The sequence below is a fragment of the Pleurodeles waltl genome, chromosome 1_1, assembly GCF_031143425.1.
Source record: "Pleurodeles waltl isolate 20211129_DDA chromosome 1_1, aPleWal1.hap1.20221129, whole genome shotgun sequence".
Lineage (NCBI taxonomy): Eukaryota > Metazoa > Chordata > Amphibia > Caudata > Salamandridae > Pleurodeles > Pleurodeles waltl.
Window position 1 is genome coordinate 188327920 of NC_090436.1, and position 12893 is coordinate 188340812.

At 43.4% G+C, this 12893-nt stretch overlaps 1 protein-coding gene across 2 annotated transcripts in view; it reads right to left on the reverse strand.

The window, feature by feature from the left end:
- The window catches only part of MTMR12 (myotubularin related protein 12), a 598822-nt gene that overhangs the window by 213376 nt on the left and 372553 nt on the right, over nt 1-12893 (reverse strand). For both annotated transcript variants that reach the window (XM_069220461.1, XM_069220466.1), the window contains exon 7: nt 9398-9527. In XM_069220461.1, the coding sequence (XP_069076562.1) occupies nt 9398-9527 (130 nt within the window). The remainder of the gene's footprint in view (nt 1-9397; nt 9528-12893) is intronic.

The following is a 12893-nucleotide window of genomic DNA, read 5'->3' on the forward strand; positions in this document are numbered from 1 at the left end:
CATCCTCCAGCACTTTTCTTTTGGAGTATGCTTAGTTATGCTAATATCAGCTTAAATGCAGACATTATATCAATTATGGGATTACAGGCTCTAGGAGATAGGGTGTTATACATTAGTATGTAGTTGGTTATTGATAAAGAATTGTGAGGCTGTGAGAAGAATGTAAACAAACTGCCTGTTACGTAAAATAGGTGCCAGATGTCACTTAGGTTGTGTTGCTATCAGAAGGATTTCATTTCAGCATGAGTTTTGTTTGGTTTGTATATGCATACTGATATTCTGTATGAAACAGAGCCCAAGTGTAGACTGAAGTCCTCCGTAACAAATACAGTGGCACAGTTTGAAGTTCACAAAGCATTTTATTTAAGGAGATCCAAAAGTGAAGGTCATCATGTGACAGGGCATTTTCTATGTAATAGGAATCTCCATGGCTTTCAATTTTTAGGACGAGTCATCTTCTTTCCTCGTCATGCATGAAATCTATTATTTTTAGACTGACCTTTAAGATTGAAGTGTGAATACCCCATTGTTTTCTGGTGAGCAGAGCGCATGCTGGACCCAGAGTTTCTGCACAGTTTCAGTTTCATTGCCTACTATTTTTTATTTACTGTAATAGGATATATCACCCAGTTTCTGTCAATAATCTAAGATTTGTTTACAGGATGTTTAAGACCTTTCACACTGAGGGATACATTTATCTTTCCATTAGACTTAATGTGTGAAAGTTATTTACAGAACTTGTTCATAATTTCCTTAATTATCTCTTCTATTTAATTTCTTAACTCTTGGGAGTAATACAAGGTATGATAATTTCTGTGAGTATATTTGGGCTTTAATTGCATTCTTAACAGTTATTACAGTTAACCTGCAGTTGACGTGCAAAGGATACGATGTGAAAAGGCATGTCGATGGGAGTGTATAGTGAGACAGAAGAAGAAAACGTATAAGAGAATATAAAAGTCTCAACCCTAACCAACGCATCCCCATACAAGATAGGCAAAGCCTCAAGGAGCCGAAATCCAATCAATCCTAAGAATACAGAGACAGTAGTCTAATTATTATGTAATTCTATAATTGTTAAGCAATTTTATAACTGGAAGGTATGCAACAGTAAACAGTGTTATGTGGTGTGAAAATGACATATAACATTATGCAACATCATAGAACAAAAACGATATAACAGTAAATAGCATATACCAACATCAGCACCATACAGCTGTGAGTTACATTGGAAAGTACACAGTAGAAACATAACAGTTAATCTACATTTTACTATTCGCTACTAACTGGTAATACATTTCAATGCCACTAATGAACAGTAAACTATAAGCAAGAGAATTTTGTGGTTACAGGAGTAGTAAACTGCTTCAAAAGTACTAGTCTGTGTTGACATCTATTATATTGTCAGGATGTAAGGTTAGTACAGGAAGGTTAAAGAATGTGATAATCGACCTATTAGTAGATAATAGAGATAATTACGGACACTATACGAGGTTAAGGAAATTCTACATTACAACATGTAAAATATGTATGCATCAGTATGTTGTATCTTAGAGAGCAATATGCAGGCTGTCCACCAGTGAGAAAAGCTTAGCTATTAGCGAGAGAAAGGCTATGCTTTAATGGTCCATTCTTAAGTGTGATGGATTGTGGTCCATTCTTAAGTGTGATGGATTGTTGATGAATGACTCCAAAGGTCCTTAGGGTGGTCAAAATAGGATTTTTTTTTTTACTTGAACACAGAATTCATCCAGGAGGGTCAGCAAAGCAGAAGGTGATGTTTAATGCCTTTAATCCATTTCTTTGGGGGTAAGGATCACTTTCTGCAGTTGACAGTTTCTTTGGCGTAATCTTGTGAAATTCTGATTCACTGGCTATTCTAGACAATAGTTTTAACTTTCCTCATATGTTCCAGTATCACTACTGAGTGGGCCTATCTTAGAATCCTAAAGATTATAGGCCCATTTGCTTATGAGTTGGTCGACATTCTAGTTGGAATTGTGTGTGCTCTTTCAATCTCAAATTCTAAAAACAAAAAGCCAATCAATGAGTTTGTTGAACCCACACTTTCAAAAAAGCAGCACACATCTTTAGCATATTTTCCCATGTTTTCCGGCAGGCTAAAAGGCCTGAGATTGCCTCTTGTATTGTTATCTTAAAATTCCACAATTTTTCTTTCTAGCCTGATTATTTTTTTGTAGTAGTATCAGTTTTTCTCTTTTGCAGGTTATGAACATCTTTTAGAACACTTACTCTTGAGTCAACCACCTTAATGTTTGAGGTTGAGTTAAGTCCTTTGTTAGGCCAAATGAACAAGTTACTTACCGTCGGTAACACTTTTTCTGGTGGATACAATAGCTACCTGTAGATTCCTCAACTTATGAATTCACCTTTGCGGCAGCATCCGACGGAAAATCTTCTTCCCAGCTCTCCACATCGACGAGGACTCCGTCTGATGTCACCGTGCTTTAAGAGGTCCTCGCCGGCGTGCTGAAGTCAGTTTCACCCATTTTTTACGTGCCTTTGAGGCGAACAGGTGAGAACCGACCCCACAATAACTCCAATAGATACATATATACATCAAAGTTCCATGATGAAAAATAATCAAAACCTTTATTAATATGTACAGAAAAACCATCAATATATACATACATTCATAGAATCACATATCCTAGTGTAATCAGATAGGCAACGGAGAGGCGGGTGGGACTGTGAGGAATCCACAAGTATCTATTGCATCCACCAGAAAAAGCGTAAGTAACTTGTTCTTCTGATGGATACAACTACCTGTGGATTCCTCACCTTATGAATAGAGTCCCAAAGCAGTACCGCACTCGGAGGTGGGTGCCTGCCTGATTACACCAATAAATCCTGCACAACACAGATCGTGCAAAATTGCCGTCAGTCCGAACCCTAGAGTCCAAGCAATAATGCTTTGCAAAGGTGTGGAGGGACGCCCAAGTTGCCGCCTTGCAAATATCGACCACTGGAACCCTCCTTGCCAGGGCCGAAGTAGGAGACTTGGCCCTGGTGGAGTGGGCTCTGATACCTTCAGGAGGAACCCTTTTCGCCAACGAGAAGCAGATCCTGATACAAAGGATAACCCACCTGGAGATAGTTCTTTTATGGACTGCTCTGCCCTTCCTCTTTCCAACGTACCCCACGCACAGCTGATCTTCCAGGCGAAAGTCCTTCGTCCTTTTAATGCAGAAACTAAGCGCCCTTTTAGGGTACAAGGGGTGAAGCCTTTCTTCCTCCTTCGAGGGGTGAGGAGGAGGGTAGAAAGAAGGAAGGGTTATAGCCTGACCTATATAAAAAAGGAGTGACAACTTTTGGCAGGAAAGCTGCCCCGGTTTTCAACACCACTTTATCTGGGAAAAATAAGGTAATGGGTTTTTTTACAAAAAGAGCTTCGAGCTCACTAACCGCCTAGCAGAGGTCTTAAGCACTAAAACTGTAACGGGCAAGAGTGCATGGGCTCAAAAGGAGACCCCATTAAAAAAGTTAAAACAAGATTTAGGTCCCACTGAGGCAAATGAAAAGGAGTGGGAGGAAACTTATTAAGTAAACCTTTAAGAAAGCTAACTACAATAGGTGATTTAAATAATGAGGGCTGATCCGGGAGGCAAAGAAAAGCTGACAGAGCAGCTAAATAACCCTTAACCGTTAGCCACTGCACAGCCCTTCTTTGCTAAGTCCAAAGCAAATAATAAAATATCAGAAAGGTGGGCCTTCAAAGGGTCAATTTGCTTTTCTCAACACCAAGCCACGAATTTTGCCCACCTACCGGCATAAATGGTCTTAGTGGAGTGTCGCCTGGCCGATTAAATAACATCCACTACATCTGGTGGGAGAGAAAAGGAACTCAGGTTGCTCTGTTCAATCTCCAGGCATGAAGGTGCAGGCTCTGAAGGTGGGGGTGTAGAACCTGCCCCTGCGACTGCGAGAGGAGGTCTGCCATGAGAGGGAGACGGAGCAGAGGGCACAGCGAGAGTTGGAGAAGGTCCGTGTACCACACCCTTCTTGGCCAATCCGGGGCTATTAAAATAACCTGAGCCCGATCTTGGCAAATCTTCCTCAGAACCAGATCACGGGCATGGGGGGGGAAACGCGTAAAGCAACTGGTTACACCAAGAGATCTGAAACGCATCCCCCAAGCTCCTTGCACCGGATACTGGAGGCTGCAGAATGACGGGCAGTGCGTGTTCTCCCGAGTGGTAAACAGATCTATCACCGGCATACCTCACATCCAAAAAATGTGCAGGACCAGATCCAGATGTAGACGCCACTCGTGATCGGACAAAAAGAGCCGACTGAGAGAGTCCGCATGCACGTTGAGCACCCCGGCCAGATGATTTGCTATTAAGCCTTTGCTATCCTGAATCCAGGACCAGAGATGCAGAGCTTCTTTGCAGAGAAGATACGACCCTACTCCTCCCTGCTTGTTTATATACCACATCGCGGTAGTGTTGTCTGTCAGGAACTGAACTGACTGACCGCGAAGGGACAGGAGGAAGGCCTTGAGAGCCAAGCGTATCGCCCGCAATTCCAACAGATTGATATGAAAAGTCTGTTCCACTGGAGACCAACGACCTTTGATCTCCAGGTCCACCAGATAAGCTCCCCACCTTAGAGTGGAAGCATCTGTCATACCTGTGGCCACCGGCAGCGGCACTGAAAACGGACTTTCTTTCGAAAGGTTGCCATCCACAGCCCACCATCGTTGATCCGCTGCAGGGTCTCTGGAGATAGTTATCGACTCCTCGAGATCCCCTTTGTGTTGAAACCACTGCCTGCAGAGGCACCACTGGAGAGCCCTCATGTGCTAACGTGCACGAGTGACCAACAGAATGCAAGAAGCAAACAGACCGAGCAGACGTAAGACCTTGAGGACTGGAACAACCGCTCCATTTTGAAACATTGGAATCAACACCTGATTATCCTGGAGCCGCTGAAGCGGAGGATAGGCCCGATTCAATGTTGTGTCCAGCACTGCCCCTATGAACAGGAGGCGTTGAGAAGGCTCCAGGTGAGGTTTGGGTACATTGATCGAAAAACCCAGCCTGAACAACTGAGTTATCATCCGCAAGTGACGCAACACAAGCTCTGGAGACTTGGTTGATCAACCAATCGTCCAGGTAAGGAAATACCAATATCCGTTCCCTTCTGAGACTTGCTGCCACCACTGCCATCACCTATGTGAAGGCTCGAGGTGCTGAAGTAAGACCAAATGGGTGGACCGCAAACTGCCACAAGCCGGAGATACTTCCTGTGCGTCCTACAAGTCGACAGACACCATCCAATCCTCTTTGTTCAACGCCAGAAGTACCTGCTCTAGAGTCAGCATCTTGAATTTCTCCTGTTTGAGGAACCAATTCAAAATCCTCAGGTCTAGGATTGGTCGCAAACGACCATCCTTCTTGGGGATCAGGAAATATATTGAATAACAACCCTGACCGCTTTCCTGCTCTGGAACCAACTCCACCGCACCTTTTGATAATAGGGTCTGAACTTCCTGTTGCAACAACAGGAGATGGTCTTCTGAACTAAACGAGGAATGGGAGGAGGAAACTCCTGAAAAGGGAGAGCATATCCTTTTCTCACAATGTTTAGCACCCATGAGTCTGATGTAACCAACTCTCACTCGTGGAGAAAAAGACGTAATCTTCCCCCTACAGGAGAAGTATGGTCGACAAAGGGGAGAAAACCAGGGCCGCTTCCCTTGCTGTTGTCCTCCAGAGGAAGAGGATGACATAGGGTGCTGCTGGGTGGCCCCTCTCGTACTAACCCTCTCCCGCCCTCTAAAGGACCGATATGGGAGGCTGGTAGGCTGCTGGACTGAGGACTGGGGTCTCCCTTGTTAAACTGCACTACGTTCAAACCCCCTGAACCTACGAAAGGACCAAAAATGGGTAGCAGAGGAGGGTTGCAATCCTAAAGACTTTGACGTGGCCCGGCTGTCTTTAATGCGCTCTAGGGCAGAGTCCGCTTTATCTCCAAGCAGTTTTTTCCCATCAAATGGCAAATCCAACAAGGTGGTCTGTACATCTGAAGAAAATCCAGAGGACCTTAACCAAGTGTGCCTCCTGGTAGCAATAGATGTACCCATTACCCTGGCCACCGAGTCCGTAGAGTCCAGGCCAGACTGAATTATCTGCTTCGCCGCAGCCTGCGCATCAGACAGGAGTTCCCCAAAAGGTCTCTGTATATCTTGCGGCAGATCAAGAACCATGGCTTTCGCAGAGACCATGAGGGCGTGGACATACCTACTCAGCACACAGGTAGCGTTTGCAGCCTTGAGAGCCATGCTGCAAGAAGAAAAAGTCTTCTTTGCGGATTGCTCCATCCGCTTGGATTCCCTGTCAGATGGAATCACAGGGAAGGAGCAGACCTTGTAGGGCAAGAGGCCTGGACCACCAAACTCTCTGGGGTAGGATGTTGCAATAAAAACCCCAGATCGCCAGGCGCCACTCTATATCTTCTTGCCACAGCCTATATTCACCGCAGGAAACGAAACCAGCTTCCTCCACAGTTCTAAAATGGGTTCTGTAAGAGCCTCAACGAAAGGAAACAAAGGGTCTGCAGAAGCCGAAGAAGGATGCAGCACTTCCGTTAATATATTCGTTTTAACTTCTGCAGCAGGCAATGGAAGTTCTAAGAAGTCCGCTGCCTTCCTGATTACTGTGTGAAATGGAGCTGCCTCCTCCGTAAATTCCCCTGGTGAAGACAAGTCCCATTCTGGGAAAGTACCCAGCCCACTGGCCAACTCCAAGCCCAGATACTCTCCCAAGGGCTTGACAATCTCTCCTTCCTCTAACTGCCTTTGATATTCCTCCTCTTCCAAGAGACGCAAGGCCTTCCTGCGTGACCTCAAATGAGCCTCCAATCTCGGAATCGACATGGAATTTGCAGATGTCGAAGACACCAGCTTCAACACTTGACGAGGCACCGGAGAGGAGGGTTGACTCCACTGGAATCCATCACCCAGGTCCGGCGCCGGCACGGATCATAATGGCGCCGAAGATGCATGTGACTCCACCATCGGCACCGGCTGACGGGATGATGATATCGGCGCCATAGATGTAGCTGGCGACGTCATGGGATTCACAGGACCTCGAGGCGATGTCATCAGCGCCGGTCCGGTACCCTCAGCCGGATAGAATGGCATAAACGGCACCGCCTTGTACGGAGCAGGGGATCCCAAAGAAAATGTCAATGGACCCGTGGGACCAGCTGGTGCACCAGCAGGGGCCATGGCGTTGAACATAGTAAACATAGTATTCAAAAATGGCACCGGATCCGATCTCAGAGCCGGGAAGGCAGGATACCGCTGGTCTTGTAGCACCTGTACTTGCTGACCATCTGACTCCTGAGCAGCGGGTGAAAACCGAGGAGTGTCCTGAGGTGCCACAACCTCAAAGACGGATGGCGCTGGAGAAGCCTCAGGACTCTGCGGTTGCGGAGTCATCGTCGGACTCACCTCCCACGTCGCACAGCGCCGATGAGATGGGAGACCTTGATCTTGATTGGCTCCGAGCCGAACAGTGCCGATAGCCATGACGGCGCCGTTTCTTATGCTTCTTTGAAGAAGCGTGGGAAGAGGATCTTCTATGGCTCCTTTGACCCTTCTTCGCTTTTGCCAAAAAGAGTTTGGCCTCCCTTTCCTTTAAAGCCTTAGGATTCATGCTCTGGCAAGACGCACACTCATCTACGTCATGCTCAGAGCTAAGGCACCAAAGACAATCGTCATGAGGGTCCGTGACCGACATGCGACCGCCACACTCCCTGCAAGGCTTGAAACCGGACTTCCTCGGGGGAGACATTGTAACTACAAAGAGCAACAAGAGGAAACCTCCAACAGAAGCGAGAGCTAGGAGAAAACCGTTAGCGTCAAAGGCATGGAAAAAAGGGAATTGACGTCAGCACGCCAGCACGCCAGCACGCCGGCACGCCGGCACGCCGGCGAGGACCTCTTATTGGCACGGTGATGTCAGATGGAGTCGCGCGGATCCGTGCAATTATGACGTCCTCATCAACGTGGAGAGCTGGGAAGAAGATTTTCCGTCTGATGCTGGCGCAAGGGTGAATTCATAAGGTGAGGAATCCACAGGTAGTTGTTTCCATCAGAAAGTTTGGATTGGAGGGAGTCAGTGTTACCTATGCACAATTTTACCTGTATTTGAATATTTTGTTTTATAAATAACATGCACAATAGAGCCCAGAACCAGGGGGAGTCCTTGTGCATTTAACCAGTTGTGAATTAAATTAAACATGGTCTTAATTAGTTTTAATTAGGGCTCCATCTGGGTCACTCACACAGTTCAACATAGACATGGACTCTAACTGAATCCAACCACATTCAAAGGCTGCGCTCAAAGACCAATTTATTAAATCACTTAGGTACTCTGAACTAGTGCACTTCCATGAGTTTTCTGGTGCACACAATAAGGGTTTGGTAGTGTGCTTAACCATATGTCCAAGTCCTGTGGACTCATGCATAGGGGTTCATGTAGCTCTGGTGTGTTAGGAGTACTGGATCTATTATCTGGACATTGATGAACAATTGTGGAAAATATCTAAGGCAGCAAGGTGCGCCGGGCTGCAGGAGAACTATCTGCATATAGAGAGGATGGATCCCGCCATTTTGGCTTGCCATGGTACTGTTTTAAGTTAACTCCTCAATTCTTTCGTACTTTTCAGGAATAATTCTTGAAGTCTTTCGCCAATTGGGAGCCACAGTACAGAGAATAACTCTTTGGGGTTAGGTCTGAAATGATATTAGGCACTCTGGTAGGTTTCTTCTACATTACATTTGTAGATGGCTGCCATTTTTCATGAAAACAGGACAGATGACCATTCAGAAGTGCTTCTTTTACACCGTTATATTAAAAAAATAACTATACATATAGCATGTCAATGAGCTAGGCAATTGTATCAGGACATGTTCTGTATTTCTCATGCATGCACACAAGATGTACTTCGGATCTCCTCCCGCTGTAGCTGAGAGTCAGGTTCAGATGGCCATCATCCTCAGGCGCTAACCGCGACCCCTTTATTATGTCTGTATTTTAAATAAAGCAATGAGCTAAACAGATTGACAAACAACGTAGAGATTAAGCAAGATTGCCAATCTTCAGGATGATGATTCACCCTCACTTAGAATGAATTATTAGGATAAAGGACTGGTAACAATTGAATGAATATTGAAAAGTGCTTAGTGACTACACCACAAATATTACCAACAACAAACATAGTACACAGCTTACTTACATATGTATATTTTCTAGTAATCTGTGAAAAAGAAACATGAAAATCACACACAAATACATGCACTCACAACGCATGCACAAAAAATAGACTGCCCACACGCAAAATATTAATATAAATGTTACCTTACTTTTCACAAATTTCGTAACATTCATTGGTGCTCGCCACTTTATATTTCATATATGCTTTGACACGTTCCAGCTCCAGTCTCCAATCTTTAATTGTATCAAACATTGTAGTCTGACATTTCGTACTTATTCCTGAAAATTAACAAAAGTTCATTTGATAAACATTGACAAACCATTAAATATTTCCAACTTATTTAAGATGACTCTAGAAAGGCACTATAGTCAAGTTGTTAGAAATGATTTATTGCATTGTAATATATGAAAAGTAACAGTACCAATAATAGCACACACTGTTTTGTTTGTGAGTTCTTCGGATAACAACCATGTCCTAAACCCAGACACAGCAATTGTAAACTGCTCACCCCCAAAACTGAAAAACGACTAACCACCTTGGGTTATTCACCAATAATACGACAGATGTTAGTGGCCACATAGATAAAGCTTTACTGGAACATTAAAGATGAATCCACATTGTGAATACATATTTCACCAAATGAATCCAGATTTCACCAATAATACGATGGTGGTTAGTGGCTACACATCTAAAGCTAGACTGGAACATTAAAGATTAATCCAAATTGTGATTTCCCTAGAACTAGAGAAGCCCTAAACTAACATTTTTTTTACATAAGGGCAATATGCAATATAAACGGACATTGTTCAGTATACCAAATTAGCAAAACAGAAAAGTGCATTGTATGTGGGAGTAGAGGTGACAGCTTATATACAGGCAGCAAATTTGGTTTTAAAAGCTACTGCCACACCTAGTTAAAGGACAAAGTAGTTAAATTGTGCTCTCATATATAATATTTACTCAAAGGAACCTCCACAGGTATGGTGGAATTTCAGTGTTCGTAAAACTGCAGTTAGGGGCAGGACGGTAGACTCCCAGGTTTCCGGGTGTTCAACACTATTTTAGAGGTATTTCCCCGCTGTCAATACTCTTGCAGATTTATTCTTGTATAAAGCAGGAGTAAATGTGCATTTGTGGTTGGCAACAGAAGAACAAGAAAAGCACAGGAAGAGTAATTATTTTTCTTTGTGGGAATTCAAAAGAAAGCTTCAAAATACCACTGATTCTGCAAGCAAAAAATATATGCATGTTACAATGCCTTGTGCATGAAAGATTTCCTGTACATGCACTTCTGAAAGTATCTACCTTTCGCATATTCCCAAGATTCGCACGTTTTTCTGAATTACTTCAGAAGTAAACATTGCATTCAGTCATAAGAATACATTTCTGACTTGCTCTTTTGAGAATAGGGCTCAAAACAGCTAAAAGAAACACTGAAAAAAGACATGCAGGGATTAACATAGCACAGAAACATTAACAAGAAGCATTCAAAGCCATTAGGTCTCGCCTGTGTGACCTATTGGCGTTGCACTTTTTTTCTATCACAGCATTGCAAAAGAAAAAAAAATATCTTTGACCTGCCATCAGCATTACAGCATTATTTTGTTGGTGCACACAGCACACATACATATACCTTCAAAATTAAACTAGCATTTTTTTTTTTCCTTTTCAGTCACAGATTTGAATTTTATCAATCCGAGGAATGGTGATTGGAAACGTTGATGCAGCACAGAAGGGGATGCCTAAGCAACAGGGGAGGGCGGGAACAAAAGAAACATGGGGGCTTGGGGACAGCAACACAGAGGGCGCAGGTGGGAGAATCATTGGGAGAAGCACAGGGTGCAAGCCCAAGGGGATGGAGGGTGGGGAGAAGCAGACAGGTAACAGAGAGTAAAACGGAGTGAAGTGGGAGACGTACAGAAGGAAGACTGCTCGAAAACGCGCACAATAAAGGAGTGCTTCACGCAAAAGGATAAAGTGGTACTTGAAAAGCAAGCAGTGGGAGGAATGATGCCATCTAGTCAAAGAGACTGTAACGCAGCAATACTCAATGGGAGGGATAACCACAAGATTGGCAAGATGGGGCATCAATAAAAAATAAAGCAAATGAGAGTGACAAGGAAAGCCAACAAATGATAAGCAATGAGCGGTATCCAAGCCCCTCTATGTACTTCGTAAGCAGCAATATGCCTAGCAAAAGACAGCATATGCTCCGTCTAATAGGATAGTCCTAAAAAGTATACACTTTTTTCCCCCTTTTATCTAATTCAAAGGGCATAAATTCATACACTGATCCAAGACTAATGAATAAGAGCTCTTGATGCTGGAAAGAGGCTTGCCTCATAGTATCCCCACCATCCCTGCCCATACTGCATGTCACTGATTAGGACATATCGGATAATCTCAATGCACATTTTTGGGATGAGATGTGTTGTCGAATTCCTTAAAATTCCTGTCTCTTTAATTATGATATGCTGTATGTAAGGAGAAAGGAATTTAAAATACTTGTGTCTCGTATCTTCAAAAGGTGGAACCTTCCTACTGCAAGACTCAAATGGTCTCAACTCTTCTACCCATAGACAGATAACATCGCTCTACTCTGTGTGCTGTCTAGCCCTGTGAATACCCTTCAAGTACCGTACGATAAGTATGAAGCCATCAATGCCTGCACTACCGTGGCTGAATTCCCACACAACAGCAAAGGAAGAACTATGCAGAGTTTACCCCATGAACATGCACCAATGTTGGAATAACATATACCAAGACCATGTGTTTTTTGTGCTCTGCAAGTATGTTGAATACATGATAAATAGGTGGATGTCGGAGTTCGAACCTTTCTGATTGGTTAACTAGAGTCCTCACTCATATGGGATCTCAGATGTTCTAAGGTTATTTACAAAAATGAATACTTTTCTGCTACTCTTATGCAGGAAGATGTATCTGGTCATGCAGATCATCAATTCTACTAACGTGTCTCTAGAACACATTACAATACACAGGATTTCAACACACAGTTGACTAACAAAAGGTACAGATGCGAAATTAGCATTCCATACTAAATAACTGGAGTGGGAGAGCATTCATTTTACTGATGGAAACAAACTCTAGGACAACTCACAAAGCACGTAAAACTACACTATTTCTGTTGATTTTGCAGGCCGACCCTCCTTATTTGCTGGTCACAAAGGTCCACCAAACAAAATAAGCTTTTGACTTTTTTCCTCAGGAAACTTTTTGAATGTTGAAATGAGGATTAAATCTACTACTCTGAATTCATTTGTCTTATTTATGGTACGAATAATAATACAAGCAGTGATACTAGATTAGTCCCCTATTTATTTTAGATGAGAAATTCCACAAATCTCCGAACACCATATAATTAAAAAACATGATTTCACATATGATATTTCAGCATCTTCACACTATTTGCACTGCCTGAAGTCAGTCTGGAAGAGAAGCTGAGGGAGTGTAGCTTATCACTGTTGGTAGCAAGGGACTCAGAAGCATCCTCTCCTTTACTTTCAATCACGTGGGGATGACGCATATTTTTTGCTGAACATAACTGGGGTTAAAACGAAAACTAAAACTTTGCTGGGAGTTTGTATGAACTATACATATGTCAAAGCAATTTTCTTTTTTGGCAA